The sequence below is a fragment of the Hypomesus nipponensis genome, chromosome 10 (genome assembly GCF_054491055.1).
Source record: "Hypomesus nipponensis isolate SF chromosome 10, ASM5449105v1, whole genome shotgun sequence".
In the NCBI taxonomy this organism is placed as follows: domain Eukaryota; kingdom Metazoa; phylum Chordata; class Actinopteri; order Osmeriformes; family Osmeridae; genus Hypomesus; species Hypomesus nipponensis.
In genome coordinates this window covers 13,442,410-13,464,256 of record NC_140370.1, presented here as the reverse complement: position 1 = coordinate 13,464,256, position 21,847 = coordinate 13,442,410, and the positions used below count along the sequence as shown (strand labels likewise).

At 42.5% G+C, this 21,847-nt stretch overlaps 4 protein-coding genes across 4 annotated transcripts; 3 read left to right on the top strand and 1 right to left on the bottom strand.

The window, feature by feature from the left end:
• Nucleotides 1-2,612: 2,612 nt before the first annotated feature.
• Nucleotides 2,613-4,025, top strand: mrps14 (mitochondrial ribosomal protein S14). The gene is made up of 3 exons (XM_084707905.1): nt 2,613-2,710; nt 2,985-3,149; nt 3,513-4,025. Exons 1-3 carry the CDS (start codon nt 2,642-2,644, stop codon nt 3,693-3,695), a joined length of 417 nt encoding a protein of 138 aa, XP_084564031.1. The 5' UTR covers nt 2,613-2,641; the 3' UTR covers nt 3,696-4,025.
• Nucleotides 4,026-4,332: 307 nt separating this feature from the next.
• Nucleotides 4,333-7,428, top strand: cacybp (calcyclin binding protein). The gene is made up of 6 exons (XM_084707479.1): nt 4,333-4,492; nt 5,107-5,311; nt 5,570-5,666; nt 5,930-6,029; nt 6,426-6,520; nt 6,764-7,428. The coding sequence occupies exons 1-6, from the start codon at nt 4,475-4,477 to the stop codon at nt 6,924-6,926; spliced, it is 678 nt and encodes a 225-aa protein (XP_084563605.1). The 5' UTR covers nt 4,333-4,474; the 3' UTR covers nt 6,927-7,428.
• A 1,350-nt stretch (nt 7,429-8,778) lies between these two features.
• Nucleotides 8,779-15,650, top strand: plk3 (polo-like kinase 3 (Drosophila)). Its single transcript, XM_084708344.1, has 15 exons — nt 8,779-9,096; nt 9,923-10,030; nt 10,129-10,245; nt 10,467-10,596; nt 10,756-10,843; nt 10,942-11,037; nt 11,348-11,546; nt 11,647-11,773; nt 11,922-12,031; nt 12,640-12,757; nt 12,886-12,969; nt 13,186-13,348; nt 13,449-13,578; nt 13,759-13,866; nt 14,025-15,650. The coding sequence occupies exons 1-15, from the start codon at nt 8,878-8,880 to the stop codon at nt 14,223-14,225; spliced, it is 1,998 nt and encodes a 665-aa protein (XP_084564470.1). The 5' UTR covers nt 8,779-8,877; the 3' UTR covers nt 14,226-15,650.
• Nucleotides 15,651-15,676: 26 nt separating this feature from the next.
• On the bottom strand, nt 15,677-16,658 carry dynlt4 (dynein light chain Tctex-type 4). Its single transcript, XM_084708345.1, has one exon. The coding sequence runs from the start codon at nt 16,656-16,658 to the stop codon at nt 15,936-15,938; it is 723 nt and encodes a 240-aa protein (XP_084564471.1). The 3' UTR covers nt 15,677-15,935.
• Nucleotides 16,659-21,847: the final 5,189 nt, after the last annotated feature.

The following is a 21,847-nucleotide window of genomic DNA, read 5'->3' as shown; positions in this document are numbered from 1 at the left end:
TGTATTGTGATGTTTGGCTAGAGGTTTTCAGCTCCCAAGTATGTCTCTATATTCCCTTTATGGAAAAAACAGGTGTTGTACAAGCACACAAACTTCTACGGCAGTTGTGCTTAAGAAAGCAAAAAACTATCACTAGGAGTAGAAACATCACAAAGCAGAATGGAGAATCGTTTGTGAAAGTAAGGAAAATCAACAATTGTAAAACTGGTATGACCTGTCTTAAAATCCCAAGTTGAATTGGACCAAAAAAAGGTCAGCTCATATTAACACATGCAGGCTTTTCCAAGAACCTGCTTGCATCCTTCATCAAAGCAGGATCACTGGTATGTGGTGTGTTACAGATGATGGTTACTGTAGCCCCAGAACAATATGACCAAGCCAGGGGGAGTTAAACCTAATATGCTGTTTATTCTCCTAAAATATTTTGGATCTGTCGAGCTAAAGGAGCGGAGAGAAGGTGGACAAAAGGGATCCTATTTGGACGACCAGCCTAGTGACAGAGGATGAGGGCTGAGGTTTGACTCTTCTCCAGGGCAGTAGGACACATGTCAGAGGCTTGGGGGCCACGTGGCTCTGCTTCCCACCAGCTGCATGACCCTGTGTTGACTGAGCTGGGTCATCAGTATATGTGTGACTGTTGATCACGGTCAGTTGAACTGTCCGAATGAGGATATTGGCTGTTTGGCAAAATCAATAGAAGAAAAATACAAGTATGTTTATGTCTGGCACTGTCCAACTAAATCTTTCCAAATGAACAAATTGTTGTATATGTATGTTACTCATGTCCATACTAGTGGACGTTAGTAAATAAGTAAAGAATACAAATAGGTTGGAAGCTGAACCAAGTGCAAGTTGAAACTCAGGTCTAAGGGGGGAAGCCATGTGGTTAACAATTGACTTGAAGTCTCTCTATTCTTGTGCCCTTAAAATAAACCTTCACGTGGTAGTAATAATAATAGGGTAATTTTTGTTTGTTTAAAGACATTGTATACACTGTAAGCATATTCTTGCCATGAGGTGTGTTAAATTAAAGGGGTGTAATTTTTTTTATTTTTTTTACTAGCATATATGAATGGTTACATTGTCAATCCAATTTGTTCTAATCTAAAAATAGGTTATGTGCTGTTACTTGTCTATGGCAGTTTGTCAGACATTTGGAATGAAGTAATGGTGGCCTGTTGAATGCTTGGGCAGTGCAGAAGGTCTAAAGCCTGACTCTATAGGTGGTTTACGACATCCTGCAGAGAGTAAGTCATTTAATTTAACTGCAGGGACAGAAATAGAGAAATGTAACAATGATACACCTTTCCTGTAGTTACTCTGGGGAGCCATGTGTATTTTTTAAAGGTTCTCAAATATGAAATGTTTCTACCATCTTCCATCTTTTGTTACAGTTCAATTTATGACACAAGATTATTTTAAGAAAACATGTCCATTATTAACGCACATTTAAAAAAATCTCGGACCTATTTATCCATCCAAAATCCCTTAAAATTCCATAGCTAGAACACTGAAAGTAGGCCTACAAAGACACGTTTGGGGTTCAAAACTTTCAGAAGGTCGGTGTATATTGTTTACGAAATAAGACTGATTTGTTTAGTATAATTTTCAGAAAGAATGCCTAAACTCCTCCGGCTGAAAGCGTGTTTGTTGATCTGCTAGACACATGCTCTCACAATGATGAAGAACCATACGGTTTTGCGGACGTGTCTGTGATGTGCTTTACAGTACTAAATGAAAACACGTTTAAACACAGTTACGCTAAGCGATCTTTTAGGCTTTATACAACCTATTCCTGTCTATCAGGACGAGGTTGTGCGATGTAAATCATGAACAGACCAGTCCTCTTTGAGAGTTGTAGGCCTACAGTTGTTTAACTTTATAATGTGGCTTTCTATTTTGAATGCATGCAATTTGGCATGTGTTTGTATTTATCTACCGGACATCTATTCTTCAAAAGACTCCTAACAATGATAATTACTTGGGAATAAGAAATCCACTTGTATTGTTTCATGAAAGCTTACGGTCAGTATTCTTAACATGTGAGACAAATAGAAAAGGACAACTTAATGTTGTGGTTTTCACTGTCATTGTTTTTTTTCTGATGTTTGGGGAAAACAATGCCTTTGATTGTAAGGCACAAATCTTCTTAAAGGCTGACTTAATGTAACACCGCCGTTCAGACACTTGTTCGGTGGATCTGTACCTACTCGAAAGCGGTAGATCTGTTTGAGCATGGGTACGGTTTGTATGTGATTGCGTGTTTGGCAGCACAATTATAAAGGACCAACCCTATACTGCCATCCTCAGTTTATAAATGGTTCCTGCAAAGGTTTCTCTCTCAAACGTCAACCTCTCGATGGCATAAGTAGACTAAATGTAATGTCGTTGCCAGGTTCGATATTATGCCTCCCGTTTATGTGTTTAACGAGTCCATAAGGGATGTAATGTATGTAAGAATCAGAATCAGTCACTAATTCCACATTATATGTATATAACATACTTTCATACAGTAAATATATATGATAATATATTAGAATGCTAAAGTTTTCAAACTAAAATGATGTAGGCTATGGTAGTTCACTCTGTTTGAGGGTATTTTTCAAACCTGGCATCCATGTAAGGCAACCTTGGTTCAAACATGGCTGCCTGCAGGATCATGTTTTCGGGGTTACATTTTATTCAATCCAAGCTGTATGTACCCAAACAGGTAAAGTGTATGATTGTGAACATGATTGTGACCATGATTGTTAACATGGTCAAAATAAGTAGAATATTAGAGACCTTGTTGTTACGTGAAGGCTATATGTATACACTGACATGCTAACTTCAAATGAGACTCGTACTAGCCAGCTGTCAACGTCATAGAATTGTGTTTGTCATTATGGCACGCCACCTAAACAACAATCTGCAATCTGAAGACACTAGCTAAAAATATGTATTTCTAATAGTTGATTTTACTCATGTGTTTCCACCTTTACCAGGCTGCGTGCAGCGGCTGGGGTTGTCTGGAGCAAGTCAGAGGGTACTATGTAAACTGGAAGATGCTCCGAGACGTCAAGAGGAGACAGATGGCTTTCGACTTTGCAGACGAGAGGCTTCGTATTAACGCACTAAGAAAGAACACAATCCTGCCCAAAGAACTTCAGGTACTAACTGTTTATGTAACCATCTATAATATTATAGCTCCATCTGAAAGATACGTAGTAAAATAACTGATGTGGAATGTGTCCTAAACCAATTTATTGGTCAAACCTGTGTGCTTGGGAAATGTGTCTAAAGTCCTGAAATATGCACGGTTGTTCAGCATGACAAAAGCAAACTTAGCATAGTGTCATTGTTAATAGTCTGAAGCATCAATCACCAAAGTGTATCATATGTCACAGCTTTCTCACAACTGTTCTGCAGTCACAGACAGAAAGCACCGTGTGGACACCTAACATCTAAAAAGGACCCTGCTTGGGCTTCATTTCAACCTCAGTGTAGATACCTTAACTGACATGTCTTTTCAGGAAGTTGCAGATAAGGACATTGCAGCATTGCCTCGTGACAGCTGCCCAGTAAGGATCCGTAATAGGTGTGTGATGACGTCACGGCCACGAGGAGTAAAGCGCAGGTGGCGTCTCAGTCGCATCGTCTTCCGTCACCTGGCTGATCACAATCAGATGTCAGGGATCCAGCGCTCCATGTGGTGATGAGATGGACCTACCTACACACTTTTGTATGTGCTACGCTGACCAATATTATTTGCTGTATGGACTGCGTGGTTACAGTTTCAAGTTCCATCTGCCTGTCATTTTGTGCGGATCTATCGCCAGATTATCACACCTCATATTGGTACAATGATGTGCTTTTGTTGAGCCAACATCGATATTTTTCAAGATGGGCTGGAATGGCTGGAACATCTTCCTCCAGCTCTTTCCCTCTTTAAATGATGTTAAGTATATTAATGACTGCAACTGACTGCTTTATAAGAAAGTGTAAATTATGCAAGGATTGACTGTATAATAAATTGTTCAATATTGGTTTCTTCTTGGGTGTTGTTTCATTGTGTCTGATAATGTCTAAAACGAATGTAGGTAATTTTATGTAGTCTAAATTAGATGTTTGATTACAAAATTAATATTATAGTACGTATATTCTTTATTTTCCATGAATGTTTTTATAATGCATATAATCTTGTACATTGGACTGACATGACTGTTAACGTGAAATGTGCTGTTGGAATATAGTAATGTATACGAAAACGGGGAATGTGTCCAGTAAAAGGTTGATCAACTCAATTGTAAGTGCAATGACATTTACGTATGGCGTGCGGAACCAAAGGAAAAAAATCCTTAACGAAAATCGGCGGCCTTTGGCAGTAACTCCCTCTGCGGGTTGTTGAAATTTGCTATTTCGTTTCTGTTTCGGTCAGTATGCTCTCAACGAGATAGGTTACTGATTACAAATAGATAACAAGACAAGTGCTTCAATGGACCTCAATGAACAGGTAGTTATTTGGTCAACTTGATTAATATTAAATACGGGTCATGTATAAATGCCATGTAGTGTAACATAATGCGGTAACATGTCTTGATAACTGCTAGTTGTGCTAGTTTGCTTGATAGCTAACCTACAGTAAACCAAGCCAAACGCAGGCTAGCTAGCATGTATTGGCGGTGACACTCACTGTCAACGAAAAGTTGGAAATATTGCGTGTTGTGAGAAAATATTAGTAAGACTATAGAGCTGGTACTTCAACAATCATGTTCACCGCTACACATCGCGATCCTACTAATAATACTAGGAATATGTCTGATCTTTGGACGATAGCTTACACTAGCTTGCTAGCAACCGGCGTGTACTCATTGCATTACTACTACCGGTGGAAGGTTCCAGACAGTTACAGTAGCTAGCTACCCGTCCCTACTTTCGAGCCCGAGCCATACTTTTCAGCAACAATAGAAATCATAGTTTTGATATATACTGTAATAAAATGTGCAGAATAATGCTATTTGCTATCAGACAATGTATCTTGCTAGCTTGCAACCAGTTTTTAGGAAACACCAAAATGATCACGGTGAAGACAAATATATATATGTGCCAAATCTTATTCCCTTGCAGATTAACCAGCTGGAGGCCGACCTGCTGGAGATCTCAAATCTGCTAGAAAAGGCAGAGAGAGAACGTGTTCAGGATGTGTTAAAACAAGAACAGAAAAAAGTGGAAAGGGAGATTTTAGCGAAGAGATTGCAGAAGGAGCAGCAAGCCAAGCGAGAGGACCCAACGTCTTCCTCAAAAACTTACACTGTCAAGATCAATAACTATGGTAACTGCTTCTTAGTTGTTGCTTCCTTCCACAGCGTTAATTTTACAATTTGGGGAAGATTAGTTTAAGATGTTGGGGATTTGAGTATACCAGTAAATGTGGTTCCACCATGTCTTTGGCTGGTGGTACATTGGAAACTCCACAGTTTCTTCCATCTAACCAATCCAATTGGGTCTTCATAAGTGCTCAGGCTTGGGTATATTAGGTGCATGAAACGGATAGTTAACTATTTAAAAATGTTCTCCCTTTTTAATGCAGGATGGGACCAGTCAGATAAGTTTGTCAAGATCTACATCACACTCAAAGGAGTTCACACTGTAGCACCTGAGAACGTGAGCGTCAGCTTCACTGACAGGTAATGTGAGTTTTCTCCTCAGCTGAAATCACCATATTTTCCACTGAAGTATTGCAATCTACATGGACTAAACAGTAAAAGTTCCATAAAAAATGTTTCCATTGAAATTAGGTTTCAGTTACAAATGTACTGGAAGTCGATTGATTGTAAGGTGTGAAACTGTGTGTTCACGCTGTACACACAATGTTCACCTTTACAATGTACAGTTTTGACTGTAGCTTAATCTGAAATTCCTGTTCTATGTTTTGCCTTCCTTTTCACAGGTCTTTTGTTGCATTGGTAAAAGACCTTGATGGAAAGAATCACCAGATGACTATGAATAATCTGCTGTGCCCCATAGATGTTCAAGAGAGCTCTAAAAAGGTGAATGGAGTCTTGCATCTTTGACAAGAGATGTTACATTGATTAACTCCGTGTGTGCTTATTTTCCTGGTTCTTTCCTGTTAATTTGTTTAACCTGTTAACGAGTGAGTTCTAAATATTTCTGACGCTTTCACCAGAGTGAGTTATTTTTTGAAAAAAAAAAGTTAGATTCCGTTACCTAGCAACCTAGCATAATACTCGTAGCTATGCCTCTACCTGTTAGTGCTACTTGTTAGCCTCCTAATTGTACATTTTAAAGCCATATTATAGCGTTTGTCATATAGTTTTTGTCTATCGGAAAATAGGCGGATGGAATGTTCAGAATCACACGTGTGACGGTACTCTGTGGGGCCCGCTTTCGAACGATCACGTATGTGTGACGCTACTAATTAACAGGTAAAAACAGACATGGTCCTGGTCATGTGTAAGAAGAAGACGGCCAAGCAATGGGAGTGCCTGACTCAGGTGGAGAAGAAAACAAAAGAAAAAGAGTGAGTACAAGAACTTTAATATTTTGCAATGGGAGACCTGGGACTGAGGTTGAGGGGGTCAAGTGAATGATCCTTGTGTAGGCGAGGAGCCCTGATCACTGCCACACCCTGCCTACAACATAAGGTTTTCAAAAGGTTCCAGTGGATTCTTTTGGGACCAAAAGGTTTGTCACTTGGCCTGCTTCAAAGATAGGTCTCGTCTGGTGAAAAGGGTGTATTACATTTGTTTTCTTGCATTCACAGGAAGCCAAATACCGAAGAGAATGCAGATCCAAGTGATGGGTTGATGTCCATGTTAAAGAAGATCTACTCTGATGGTGATGATGAGATGAAGCGCACCATCAACAAAGCCTGGTCGGAGTCCCAGGAGAAGAAGGCTAAAGGAGAGCAAGTGCCAGACTTCTAACAGGGATTCCTGATGTGCCCAGTCTTTAAGTGGCCATGCTTAAATACCCCCTCTGTGCATCGTTTTCTCATTCCTGATCCAAAATGGTGGGCCCTCTTAAACTTTGTACTCGAAATTATAACCTATCCTTCCATGTTAAATAGCGGCTTTTTAAAAGAGATGCGACTTCAGACAGGGTACGTAGGTTGCTACTTAGCAGTAGCAGTCTGTTTAAGAATGTTTTCATTGTGTTGTTCATGCATTCCAGTTACTATTCTAAAGTCCAGGAATTATGATTTTAACTTTGGACTGATTGGAATATATTTAGCCATTCCCAAACTACCGTTGAAAATAGGCCTATGGAAGTCCAATTTCTTTGTTTGTGGAAAATGAGTTTTTCGCACTCCTGTACATATTCACATTTGTTCAAATATGAGAGTTGCCAGTGTCTGTCCCTCTAACATTGTGTCTCGCTTCCACTCAGGTTTATGTGGTGTAATAAACATATCTTTCCTGAAGCAAATATACTGTTTTTGTTATAATGTAATGTCACATCTACTCATGACCAGAGATGGGAAGTAACAAAGTACAAATACTTTTATGTACTTCAGTAGATTTCAGATATCAGTACTTCACTTTTACCTTTTACTTTTACACATTTCAGTTTTAAGCCTCAGTTTTTACACTAATGACATTTTCAAGCCAGGCTTGATATTTAAGTTTAAATCTATATTTGGTGACATGATCAATACTATTTCTTGTAATTGCATGCCTTTTTTCATTTCATAGCTCAAACATAAGCTATGGAGCAAGGCAGAAGGCACATACTTCAACCCAAAAAAATCCAACTTTTCAAAACTTTCCCCCCACACAGTGAAAGGAGGAGGGAGAACAGAAGCCTAAAACAGAGTAGAGCAAAGCAGAGTGCAGAGTTTAGTGAGTCCTCATCATATACTCATCAATGATGCAAACTTTTTGACAACTAATTCATTTTTTAGTAAAAAAGGAACTTTAGTAGTAAATAACTTTTTTAAAGAAAAAAACTTTACCGACAGATCCAAAAAAGTTAGAAAATACATACATTTTCTAGCTTTTGAAAGGTTGACAAATATTTTTGAAAAATGCTTTAGAAAGATTGGAAAAATTATTTTGAAAAAATTGTTTGTCAGAGCCCATATTTCTTTAGTTCAACTTGAGTAAAAAAGTGTAGTCAGCACTTCACCAGCACTTTTACCAGTCTTTTTAAACTTTAGTATCTACTAGAGTGAAGGATATGTGTACTTTTGCCTTGTCTGCTTATGACTAGTCCACTGGGATGGATAATCCATTGAACATCAACTAAAATGATTACCGCCCAATTACAAATTGGAGCCCCTCACTTGTCCACTAGGTGGCGAAATACTCAGCTTTTTCACTTGGAGTGAAAAGATGTGTCCGGGCATGTCAAGTAGGTCCCCTATGTCTTTTCAGAAAGGATGTTTCACTGGTCTTAATTCGTTTGATGTCAAAAATATGAGAATAAATAAAAGATACATTGATCACAGTCATCATATGAGCGTATCACCTGAATGCAAACATATGCGATGTGCACGTAATGGGCGTTTTGTCTGCAAAATAATAATATAATTTCAATCAACATGATTTGTAAAAAAGACCACTCATCCCTACCAGTCATGTTGTTCTCATGGTAGGCCTACAGCAGCAGGACGCACGACTGGTTGAAATGTTCATGGTTTCATTCATAATTTTACATACAAAGAGAAATAAATAAACAATCTGTCAGCAGGGTACTGCGAGCAATGGGGATGACTCGTCAGTCTCAGTAATTCACCCACCCTCCTCCATGACGTCAGAGACAATTTATATAGCCGGCGATGGTGAAGTATATCCATACCAGATGGATACAATTGAGGTTGAATGAACAGCACCGGTTGAACAAGAGCGCTACTGTGAAACGTTTTACAACGAATGAATGGATACCGCTTGTTTCACAGCCTCTCATCGCATTTCATGTCAAACCATGAATCCGGATTTATTTAAACAGTGTCCAGAGCGTGGGCAAATTCTTCCCAATTCCGCCAAAACGACCAACAATAGGACTAAATCGGAACAAATTAAACCAGAACTCGCCCAGGTGATCACAGATTCGAAGACTGGGAAATCCTACAGCAAAGGAAAGCTTTTGGGAAAGGTACTACCTTTATTTTAATTCGTCAACGAAATGGCTAGGGGGATAAGGCTGATCATTTAGTCGCATTTTATTTGCAATAACTGTTCGTCAGCGGCGGTAAGTCAAGTCAGAACTAATGTGGTAACGATATCCCTTACGTTTCTAAAGTATATATTTAGAGTAGTTTTAGCACCTTGCCTTCATCCTCAAAGTTCCACCTCAAATGTGTTAGATTTCGGGTTTATGACCTCGTGGAGGATATGACAAACTTGCCTCTCCCTTCAAGCGTCATTCTTTCCCCGCACGGGAAATCCAACGAGGTGTGTCTCGTGTGCTAGCTAAACGTTTCAATAGGTAACCTAGAAGCTGTGATATACATTTCCATACTATAAGTACATGTTGTGCATCGGCAGATTGTCTGTCATAACGTCAGTCGTCATTGATATGAAAATATTGAGGCATTTTATTGGGCTGCAATACGAAGAGTTAATTTTCACAATAGGCAATGTAGCCTATATCGCAACACGTTGGACATTGTATGATCCGCAGGTTGTTGTCTGCCGCTGCCGCATAGCGAGATTTTCTGGTCAATTAGTGTCAATGCAGTAGTAATGCATTTAAATGACGGTCAGACGGTGCTGACTAAACCGAGTACATACAGGCCGAGTCTTATCTCTTTTTAGGGGTTCAAGTTATTTTTTTATATCTGATTACAACACGTCATTGTTAAACAGACAAATTATTGTGGTTGGTACAAACGTGAAAGCCTTACTAGTGATATTGAATGAAAATATAGATAGGAAACATGCAAATTAGTGACATGTTATTTACGTTTTCTCTTGCCAAGGGTGGATTTGCACGATGCTACGAAATGACAGACCTTGCCAACAACAAAATGTATGCTGTGAAGGTGATTCCACAGAGCAGAGTGTCCAAGCCTCACCAGAGAGACAAGGTAGATACTAATGAATAAGATTCCCTTTGTAGTGACACATGCTGCACAAATCTTTACCAGCCTCAATGACAGCTGATGTTTCTTGTCCCTGTCGACAGATTACCAATGAAATTGAGCTCCACAAAACTCTCTCACATAAGCATGTGGTGAAGTTCTCCCATCATTTTGAGGATCAAGACAACATCTACATCTTTTTAGAGCTCTGTAGTAGAAAGGTGAGCAACGCAGCACTGTCGTGGTTTTGTGCAGTCACAGTATGTCCTTGTGTGGGTTTTGGGATTTTATTTTTTTTAAACGCCGATAGCAAACTGTACATCGGCAAGGACAATGTGTACCTTCACCCACTCATTCACATTCCCCCAAGATGCGCTCCCCGTCTGGAACAGGATAGTTAAAGTAAAAGGTATATTAAATCTACATCCTAATGTCCTTGCAGTCTCTGGCACACATTTGGAAGGCAAGACACACGCTGACCGACCCAGAAGTGCGGTACTATTTACGACAGATCATATCTGGCCTGAAATACCTTCACAACAGAGGCATCCTCCACAGGGACCTCAAACTAGGTATGTGGTCCTAGCTAAATGTATATCAGGCTGTCATCTTCAGTTGTAGTTGAATGGTATGCACAATGTAATGTATTTCACATAGTTAATTTAGAACATGCATGGCCTTATCCAAAAAACAAAGTGGTCCTAAGCTGAACTTGAATGATTCTTCCTCAGGCAATTTCTTTGTGAACGAGAACATGGATTTACGTTTGGGAGACTTTGGCCTTGCAGCAAAGCTGGAGACTGTCGAGCAGAGGAAAAAGTAAGAAAAAGTCTCTCTGGCTTTAAACTCAGTTTCACCGAAAACTAGGACAAAACCTAGCATTAGAGCAGACCCTAACAAACCTGTTTCCCCCTCAGGACGATCTGTGGAACTCCTAACTACCTTGCCCCTGAGGTCTTGAACCGACAGGGCCACGGAACAGAGTCTGACGTCTGGTCTCTAGGCTGCGTCATGTAAGTGTCTAGTCCAGGGATGTGTTTCAAACGCCCTGTTGGGAGCATTCTGTTTGACTATGATCATGGCACCAGGCCAAAGTCAACCCACCCGTTGCAGAGTTGTCAGGCTAAACAGTCGAAGAGAACGCTTTGCAAGCGAAGGCTAGTGGGTTTGACGAGATATGACTGACACATTCATGACACACCTCTGGTAGGTGTGTATGTAGTTGAGGACCAGTGAGAAGGCTCAGTTAATCAGTGACGTTTGGTAGCTTTTGCTGCGCTTCAAAGCCAGTACTCAACCTGTATCGCTTTTTTTTCCAATCAGGTACACTTTGATGTGTGGCAACCCTCCATTTGAAACTTTGGATCTGAAGGAAACGTACAAGTGCATCAAGGAAGTGAGGTACAACATCCCCTCCACCCTCTCTCCTGCCGCCCAAAAGCTCATATCAAGCGTCCTGCAGAAGAATCCAAGTGACCGTCTCACACTTGACCAGATTCTAAATCACGAGTTCTTCAGCAAGGTACGTGATCTACACCCTCAATTGACATGGACTATAGTGTTCTAATACGTCATCTATGGATGTCTGAATACAAAAATAAAATGCATGTTCCTCCACCCAGGGCTTCACACCAGATAAACTACCTGCCAGCAGTTGTGTGATGGTGCCAGAGCTCCATCCTCCCAGCCCTGCCAAGAAGTTCTTCACCAAGATGGCCAAGAGCTTCTTTGGCAAAAAGAAGGCCAAAGGTAAGCAGGACTACTATAAACTTGTCTCAAGATTGAAGTTACTCCTCCTGAATGAATTTCTACTGGGCGAGTTTCACCTGGACCTTTCATCAGCGCTAAGCTACAGCAACGGTCTCTGACGCTCCTCTTTTATTTGGCGTTTGTGCAGTGGAGAAGATTCCATGCGAGGAGAAGGATGACATCTCCAAGCTGGTGTCTGGCATTGTGAAGTGTTCCATCAGTCGTCAGATGAGCTATAAAACCGTTGGTGCTAACGAGGTAGGCAACCTCATCCAGGCACATCTGGTCATCTGGGCACCAAAAACAGCTTTCAAAATGTCCTTTTATAAATGGAAGTGTCCTTCGATAATCTAATCTTGGACATAAATGCCTTTTAAAAACAGTCTGATTATATTTAAATAGGAGTTTGCTATGACTAGGTTTAACATTTTTAGCTAACTGCCTTAAAAGTACCCTCAGTAAAGAATGTATTTGAGGCTGTTTCTGTTGTGAGTTGATGGTTAGCTGTCGACACTCGAATTGTAACACTGTTATAGGACTGGTTTGGGAGTTTGTCTCAGAATAGTGTTTGTGCAGCACTCTGCAGAGTCCATTTTTAGCCAGACATGCTATGAGAGCGAGCAGGTATTCTACTTGACCCAGCTTTTAACAAGGCTCTTTAAATTCAAGACTGTGGAAACAAATGGCAAAAGCAGCAGGAAAAGCAGACTACCAGCCCATAATCCTCCAGTCTTAGCTTTATTATTCCTGCACCATTTTTAAGTCGATGTAGAAATGATGTACTAGGGTACATCGTAATACCTGTGTACACTTTGCCTGAAGGTCCAATCAATGTTCACGTTCTGTTGTCGTTGCTTCCTATCCAGGTGACATCCCCAACAGGACAGCTGGTCAGCTCTGGACCAATGGACACTCCGGCTGAGGAAGAATCGAGGAAGTCAATATCTCGCTCCTTCAAAGGCACTGTGGCCAGTAGCACTGAACGTGAGTTACCGTCTTCAGCTGGACTCGCAGACTTGACAAGTGGCTGAATCGGTGTGCTTGGCTGTCACTACGTGTAACTGTCAATATGGTCTTGTACTCAGCTGTGCCTGTTCTGCTCTCTCTCTCAGCGTGTGAAGACGTTCTGACTCCTGCAGCGGTTGCTGACTCAGCCATGAAGGTCCTGAACAGCTGTCTGTCCTCCATGCCTGCAGGTGAGTTGTGCAGACAGCTAGCGTCTCTCTAGGCTCCTCTGAACAGTCTTGCTAGACACTCCACTCCAGAGCCTCCAGCTCTTTGGTTTGTATTTATTGCAATATTGACTCAATGGGTTGTTTTTAACTACAATGTTGACTCCCAAGTCTTTTTTGTATTTGTTCCTTTTCTTGGTGCTTTTGTGTCTTAACCCTCTCCAACTTTTTTTTCCCCAGGATCCAGAAATCCTCCTTGTCTCTCCAGATCCAAGCCCTTCGTCTGGGTCACAAAATGGGTTGACTATTCCAACAAATACGGCTTTGGCTACCAGCTGTCTAATCGCAACATTGGCGTGCTTTTCAACGACGGCACCCACCTTAGTCTGTGTGATGACCGCAAGTAAGAACCCTTTTTACATTTACAACAACTGTTTATAATGCGAGAAAATGAAACGTTCAACGTGTTGACTAATGAGGTTACTTTGTTTCCAACCCTTTAGGACGGTGCACTACTGCCTGACCAACAACAAACACTTCACCTTCCAAGCCAGCGCCCTCCCTGAGCAGCTGCGCTGTCAAAAGCAGATTGTGGAGCTTATGGCTAACTACATGGAACAGAACCTCATGGAGGTATGACAAACCGAGGGTGTTGTGGGTAATGTAGTTTAATGTACTTATGTCTTGAAAGTGAACAATGAGCCAACCGGCCATACTCTTGGGACATTGTTGGATTAAGCAGTCTTCACTATGGAAACCTTAATGAATACATCCATACATGTTATAATACGGATGTTCTTGTTGTTCCTTCAGGGTGGAGACATCCTCTGTGAGGACCAGCCTCCAGCCACCCCTCTGCTTCTGCAGTGGGTGAAGACCGACCACGCTTTGGTGATGCTCTTCAACAACGGGACCCTGCAGGTAACGCCTCACTGCTGCCTTCTCCTTTCCCCTTTCCATGCTCAAAATCAACTGACCAGCCCCCTCCTAAAGCGTAGGTAATGGGTACAGCCTTCAGTTGACTGCATAATGTCATTTGGCTAACTGTGTCTCCATCCCCCCCCCCCTCCTTTCTTCAGGTGAACTTCTACACAGACCACACCAAGATTATCCTGTGCAAGTCTCCATCTGACTCAGCCTGGCTGCTCACCTACATTAGCCGAGAGCGTGTCTCTTCCACCTACCTTCTGAGCATGCTCACAGAGCTGGGCTGCTCGGCTGAACTGAGACACCGCATGCGCTACGTCGTGCAGCTTCTCCAGCACCACGCTGACGCCTGATTGGGCTGCATGCCTAAGGAGCACCCGTTTTTGGAACCCAGGACGCCCCAACCGGGTGGGAAGTTTCACCTGTTGGCCAATAGCATGGTTCTGAATAGGAAAATGACTGACCCTGGGGGGGGGCTGTCCAGTGATTCACCTCACTTTTGACTGACTGACCTCTACCTTCCTTACTCTTACACACCTTCCTGGTTTGGTCCCCAAGCCGTCCTGCCCCTCCCTCCACTCAAAGACCCTCTGCTGCTGTTTTTACCCCCACGGGGAGACCTTCAAACTGAGGAGGGGTTCAGGGGAGAGGCGCAGAGGAACCCCCTCACTCTCTACAACTCGATTCTGGTCTCTGTGGACTGTGGTGCACATTTTTATTATCGAACCAATTACCAGATTATACTCTCACACTATTGGCTAGACCACACAAATGCACACCTGAGCAACCTGGACTGTTGCTGAGACACAGACTGGATATGGGACACGGCAGGGCTGGTATCTGCAGTCTAAACTGGACCAGAGATGGTCTATGGTTCTTTTAAGCTTCAGTGTCACTTTGCCTTCTGTTCTTGTTTTTGTTAGTTTTTCTGAAGAGAACGAGCATTACAGGTCTGTGCACATCTTCATACCAACAGGCATGGGTATGTGACACTGCACTGTTGGTTATTTGAATAGAAATATCCTTTTTTTTTTTTTTTACAACAAAGTAAATAATGGTTTTATTGACATTTTAGCTATAGATACCAAAATGTGGAATAGGTTTTTTTTTTTTACCTGGAAATAAGTGACTTTCCTTTTTTCTTGTTTTAGATTCACAGAGGTGATGAGTGAATTACACCATGCAAAAACAGGTGGTTAGTAGGGGATAAAGTGCCTTTTTGAGGGATGTCTGTATTGTGCAATAACAGCTCTGTGGAATGTCTAGCAGATACAAATGGAAAGACATACTGTAGGAGTTTGGCTATAGAGGAAAATACTTTTTTTCTTTTTTTTTTTTTGGGGGGGGGGGTGATTTAAAATGTGTTCAAGAACACTACAGTCTCACTACCTTGTTAAGCTTTTGGTGAAATGGTATTATAGCCTGTTCTGTCAATGGTAACAAACATATGCTTCACTGTACTGTAATCCCTCATTGGTTTACATTACTTTTTCTGCCCAGACTTGTGTCCTTAAAACTGTGAGGCTGAATGCAAGTATTATAGAACAGACATACAGGTATTGTTGTTGTGTTTTTGAGAAATCCAACATTGTGAAAGCCATCTGTTATTTGAGAAGAACCTTTATTTTTGGTCATGTATTGTCTATTTATATTTTATTTATACTTTTTATTTATTGTAAGTGTTTAATATTATGGTCTTGACACGGGAGATGTTCAGTATGATCACTTTATGTACTGTATTTGGGAGAACGGGAGTAGAATAAAGTTTATGGAAATTACTCTAGTCTGACACTAAATTCCTGTCAATCATAATTGTCAAATACTTCACACCTAAAGACATTGCCAAGCATGTACAACAAAACCTTCTGAGCAATACATAAACTGACAAATGAATGTACGAGTCATTTATACAGAGTTTACCACCAGTCACCGAACCTATGACACAAAATGCCACACAGGATTTCCCCTATGATCTATCAGGCATGTAGAGATAATGTTACATGCCACTAACTGTTACCATTACTAAATCATTTGTACCCATCTCCACTCCATCCAAACCTTGTTCACTCACGATAAACCCCATGAACTATTGCCAGAACAAACAGGGAGGCGTTCTGGAACGTGGCAACTGCAAAGTCGTCCAGTAAGGGGTCCCACATGCAGCGACTGACCACTCGGACGCCATGGTTCCCATTCTGACCAATCACCACTTGACAAACGATCTTGTAGCGCGGCGGGCACACCTCCTTTACCTTATCCCTCAACATGTCTGTCAACACTTGCCCAAGATGGCTGCCACCGGCAGGGCTGTAGCAGACCCCTTCCATGTAGCTATCCAGTGTAGCCTGGAGGAGGTTCTGTATAGGAGCTGCCTTGAAACGGCTGTTCTGGTCAGGCCCGGTCCGGTAGGTGCTCTCCAGCTTCACTTCCTCCTGTACAGCTGGGTACTGATGAAGAGTCAACCCAGAGAAACTGGACCGTCCTCCCTGCAGCCAGCCAAAGGAGAACCTCTTGCTCAGGGCCCCAGACTCCCGCCGCAAGAAGGGGGAATTGGGGTTGCTCACGTTGGAGCCCCTGGGGGTTCCACTACCACCAACCCCGCCAGGGTGAGCTCTGAGGGGCATTGGAAGGTGGCAAGGAGGCCCCTTCCTGTCCCTGGGCTGGGACTGGGTGCTGCGGAGGGTGGAAATAGACCCTTGGCGTCTCCGCGGTGAGCCCCAGGGTTCTGTGGTCTTGTTGAACTGGGCCAGGACCTCCTGAGAGAGAGTTGGCTGCTGGTTGGACATGGCAGAACCAACCTGGAACACACATTTTGTATCAGGTCGAGTTCCAACTGATAGTCGTCTACTTCTACAGCTAAGTCTCGAATAGAAACTGAAGACCAAGATTTATATATTTATATGTCTCTATGTTTCAAATTCTCTTCAAACTCTTTTTCTTTACTGCCAGTATATTTACATAAAGAACCCCTAAGGAAAATATCTCTGCTAATATATCTTCATGTTCAGTGACGACTGTCCAAATAGTTTATGGTCAAAGCATTTTCTGTCCGGTCATAGGCAAATGTGAGATTTGAATCAACGCAAAAACCAAAAAGATATATGACAGGAATGCATTTTAAATGATAGGAAAGAACGACATGTATAAGTGATAACAAATATTTAACAAGTTATTCAGTTCACTCTGCACCATCACCGTCCTGATGCTCTTTGACTTCAACTGAGTATTTGGCATACCATGAACACTCTGTAAAAGCAGCAATATTTACATAGCATACAAATGCTTAGCACGCCCAACAAATGATCAAAGGCTAGCACCCTCCTCTTAAAACATACCTTTTAAAATCACCTGTGAGTGCTGTTGGGTATTATAAAGCCTTCGAGTGAACGTATGAACCTGCAGAGCAAGACTCCAAACTTTGTTCTCCACATGAGAAGGTGAAGTCTCACAATCAGGGTTGTTTTAGACAGGGTGTGTTGCTCAGTGAGTAGCCAGGCAGCCAGGCAGCCAGGCAGGCATCTACGGTAAATTATTGTCCACAAGAATCAGTGATGTGGGTCAGCAAATACAATGGGCTGAAACACAGCAATCTCTCTCTTTCTCTCTCAAGATGGCCCCTCTCTTTCTCTCTCTCTCTCTCTCTCTCTCTCTCTCTCTCTCTCTCTCTTTCTCTCTCTCTCTCTCTCTCTCTCTCTCTCTCTCTCTCTCTCTCTCTCTCTCTTTTTCTCTCTTCCAGGTTGAGAAGTATCTGGCACAGGGCCACGTCCTCAGCTGTTGTCATGGTGAAGATGCATTTCTCTCCGCCAAGCTGAGCAGTCTTGCTTTCTGCACCAGTGAACTTGGCTTCTGCTATAAGGCCTCTGTCTTGATCCAAGGGGGCTTGGTCGTAATGTGGGAATTTACTGTAGGCCCATCACTACCAAAGATCTCGACCAATAGGCTTGGCTAAAGAAAGAATGAAGGGCAGAGGATCTGGAGTGCACACACAGCCTCTCTCGCTCCTCTACTTTAATTAGAGATGCTATCTACCAAGTACCACTCTAGTTTAGCGATTGCTGCCTCTCAATACACAGGGGGTCTTCTGAGTGCTGTCAAACGCTTAACTAAGGAATCTGCAGAGTTACTGTTCCTTGTCTATTAACCATCTGACCAGAGTTTTCTGTCACTACGGTGTGATGGTCAGAGTGCCATAACCTTGACATGCCTGGGCATGTGTGTGTGTGCTTGTGAGCATAGGGGCTGATTAGGGTCAGCTGTTTGAATGGGTTGTTTACCAAACTTTGAAGGATAAGATCATGTTTACTCAGCTGCTGAAGCCTCTGAAAAACCTGTATCATGTTAGTTGTTTGGTGATATCTGTCAAAAGAGTAAATGAAGACCGTTGGACAAGATGTTTGCTAATGAACACAGCTGGCTGGTGAAACTTGCACACGATTCTAACACGTAAAACCTGCCGATTTCACGAGCAGACGATCATTCTAGGACTGAAGATCTGATACTAAAAGCCTTGGCATTCAGCTGTGAGTCACACAAGTCACAGACTGACTGACGGTACAGAGGCAGAGACAAATTTTGTATCAGTGGTTTTAAATCCCCTCTCTTGCTTCTGACCTTTCTGCAGTAAGCTGAAGGATCTTTAGGGCTCTGCTCATCTCGGTTGTTCTATTTTTGTCACGGGTGCAGTCGACTCACGTTTTTACATCTGGGACGCTTGTCATTAGGATCTGCTTTTCAAAGCCATCCTGTCTCTTTCCCTTTCATCCCTCCCCCCTCCCCTCCCCCACACACTCACACACCGCACCACCATGTTGTTTTCATCTCTGGAAGAAAGGAAGAAAGGAATGGCTTTGTTTTAAAAACAGACATCATTTCCCAGGAGCCCTGTGGAGGAAGCAGCATTGGTATTATACAGACCTTCATGTCATCTCTTTTGATCTCATATACACGTTGCTTTTGTTTCATCATGCCTCACTTTGGGGGGACAATGTGAATTATACATGCAAAGTTAATTGAAGACTTGCGCAATACAGCCACATATGTGGTCTTAGTTCCGGACATAATAGATTAATTTATAATCAAATCTCTGTTAACTATTGACTATTGTGTAACTATACACTATTGGTTAAGAGTTTCATTGTGAGCTGTTTGATTCGATGACTTGTCTATGAACTCAGCTGTGTATCCTCCAGGAACAGTGTCATTTCCCACCGTCTGTGTCACATCCTTAAGGAGGTCACTGACGAAATCCAACTCTCCTCTCCTCTGCTCTCTTCAAACAGCCTGCCAGGCCACTCCAGCTCGTGATTTAGGCTGAGGTTTCTCCTCCATCTGGGATTCGGTGTGTGATGTCACTCATGTGCCAGGAACTTAAAGATAACCGGTGGCTTGTGAGCAATGAATCACCCGGGAGAAAGTCAAACAGGAAGTCTGTAGTGCAGGAAGTGTGTTTTCTTTTATAAGTTCCCTCTGTTTCTCATTATGTAGCACAAAGGAAAACATCGCCCCCGCCTCTCTGACATAGTGTTACATTTTAGTCACTTGGCAAAGACTAATGTAAAGAGAGTCTTCGGAGTGAAGATGCATAAACATCCAGGTTGTGTTCATGTACGTCAAGAAAACTAGAACGGTTTGGTGTCGTCTGATATTGATCTGTTTAGTTCTGTTTGGGTTGTATTGTGTTTCATGTCTTTTCATTCCCAGATAACGATAAGTGTCACTTCCTTCCTGGTGGTTCTACTAAGTGAAGCGTCTGAGACCCACCACAGCAGGAAGTGGAACATCTGGAAGCTGGCACCAATCCAGACTATTTGGGATGTGGGAGAGTTGACCCTAATTATTAACTGATGTGCTTCTCAGTGGCCTTGCAATGGAGGCTCTGTGAGCCCAGTCTGATAGTGTGGGCCATTGTGATTCTCTGGCTAAAGCTTTACAAAGACAAGCACTGTGTGGGATGTGGATGGATGGATGGATGGATGGATGGCTGGCTGGCTAGCTGGCTGGCTGGCTGGCTGGCTGGATGACTGGCTGGCTGGCTGGCTGGCTAGCTGGCTGGCTGGCTGGCTGGCTGGCTGGTTGGCTGGATGGCTGGCTGGCTGGCTGGCTGGCTGGCTGGCTGGTTGGCTGACTGGCTGGCTGGCTGGCTGGCTGGCTGGCTGGCTGGATGGCTGGCTGGCTGGTTGGCTGGCTGGCTGGATGGCTGGCTGGCTGAATGGCTGGATGGCTGGATGGCTGGATGGCTGGCTGGATGGCTGGCTTGCTGGCAGCTTGGCTGGCTGGATGGCTGGCTGGCTGAATGGCTGGATGGCTGGCTGGCTGGTTGGCTGGCTGGATGGCTGGCTGGCTGAATGGCTGGATGGCTGGATGGCTGGATGGCTGGCTGGATGGCTGGCTTGCTGGCAGCTTGGCTGGCTGGTCCGGTCGCTACAAGCCCACCAGCGTATGTGTTGGATCATAACACTGCATTCTGGATGTGTGGGTTTTCAAGCTTTTAAGAGGTTGAGTCAGATCTCTACTTTGAGACATATATGGACTGGATCTACAAGAACTGAGCAGGGGAAATGTTTATTCTGAGCAAGGATTGATGATTGATGTCATTGTTACGTTCGACTAAGTGTGTGGAATGCTGCTTTACTTGTTCCAGTGTACTGTCACATAGAAGACCTGGACGTGCACAGCTGTGTCTAATGGATAGGAACCCTGTTTATTTAGACATGGGTGTCTTGAGTCATGGACTCGATCATGTGAGAGTGGAACTGAATGACCTTATTCATACGTCACAACAAGAAAACGAGTCTTGTAAGTTGACCATTCTCAAAGAAAGACTCCATTCAAGACACAGTCAAATGGTCTGTGTATTCATCACATTGTTGATTATTCACATGATCACTCTTACTGACTGACTTTACTACGTTGCATCATTAGTGTTTTCAGCTGCTTGCCGAACAATAGACATTTTCTATCAAAACTCTTATGATTGCTGAAAAAGTGCATTATAATAAATAATCTTAGATAACCAATGGCACTTTGTCTGGAAACATGTCAACGGTTCCTCGTCTTACAGTAAAATTATGACATTTTGAAGTGATATTGGGAACCAGCTGGGGCTTATTTCAAGACCTGGCTGGGATTTTGTGTAAAGTGTTTCTTCGCCACATCCCCCCCTCCCCAGATTGCATGGCTCTGTTTTCCAGCCTGTTCTGATGTGTCAGCAGGACTGTTATCTGCCAAACACATTAGGGGGATTAGATCCCTGTCTCACCCAAGGTGTCTCCCCAGGATCCAAGGGTGTGGACTTTCTTTGTCAAAACGTAGATAGATGGCTGACTGGATGGCTGGCTGGCTGGATAGATGGATAGATTACAACTTTATACATTCTCAGGTAGTAAAATTTGTTTAAATATTCAATTTCCTTTGTTGGTTCATTACGAAAAAAATGCAGAACATTACCAGAGAACGATTGGACTGTCTGGACTTACTATTGTATAAAAAAAATTCAGAGACATTTTAACTCTTCATTACACTTTAAGAGTCAACAGAGGATAAACAGTTTTGTAGCGCTTGTCAGATATGTTTATATCTCCACATCTTTCCTCATCTAACCGTGACATGATCCAACTGCCAGTAGAATAAAGCAGTTGAAGAGGAAGATGGAAAGTTCCTCACCAGATGTGCACACATGTCTCTTTTGTGCAATTTTATTTGGCATCAGCCATGCACTTCCTGTGCACCTGCGGTAAACAGGATGTAAGATGAGCGCCATCGATCTCCATGCGAGGCTGCGTCATTACCACAATGGTTCAGGTAACTTATTCAATACTATAAATAGTTATTGTGCATACTTTACAGCAACATGAGCTGAGCCTTTGTTTGGTTTTTCTCATCTCTGCATTATTAATTACATTCTTAACTTTTTTCTCACAGTGTTGGTGTCATTTACCATCTGGACAGCCTGCATCACAGTGACGCAGGCAGAGAC

Excerpts from the sequence above, each read along its gene's own strand:
- plk3 (XM_084708344.1), top strand. The coding sequence starts at position 8,878 with ATGGATACCGCTTGTTTCACAGCCTCTCATCGCATTTCATGTCAAACC. Across the intron at positions 13,349-13,448 it reads AGTCTGTGTGATGACCGCAA|GACGGTGCACTACTGCCTGA; the intron begins GTAAGAACCCTT and ends CCAACCCTTTAG. Across the intron at positions 13,579-13,758 it reads TGGAACAGAACCTCATGGAG|GGTGGAGACATCCTCTGTGA; the intron begins GTATGACAAACC and ends TTGTTCCTTCAG.
- mrps14 (XM_084707905.1), top strand. The coding sequence starts at position 2,642 with ATGGCTGCCTGCAGGATCATGTTTTCGGGGTTACATTTTATTCAATCC. Across the intron at positions 2,711-2,984 it reads AGCTGTATGTACCCAAACAG|GCTGCGTGCAGCGGCTGGGG; the intron begins GTAAAGTGTATG and ends CACCTTTACCAG. Across the intron at positions 3,150-3,512 it reads TCCTGCCCAAAGAACTTCAG|GAAGTTGCAGATAAGGACAT; the intron begins GTACTAACTGTT and ends ATGTCTTTTCAG.
- dynlt4 (XM_084708345.1), bottom strand. The coding sequence starts at position 16,658 with ATGTCCAACCAGCAGCCAACTCTCTCTCAGGAGGTCCTGGCCCAGTTC.
- cacybp (XM_084707479.1), top strand. Across the intron at positions 5,312-5,569 it reads TGTCAAGATCAATAACTATG|GATGGGACCAGTCAGATAAG; the intron begins GTAACTGCTTCT and ends TTTTTAATGCAG. Across the intron at positions 6,521-6,763 it reads AAGAAAACAAAAGAAAAAGA|GAAGCCAAATACCGAAGAGA; the intron begins GTGAGTACAAGA and ends TTGCATTCACAG.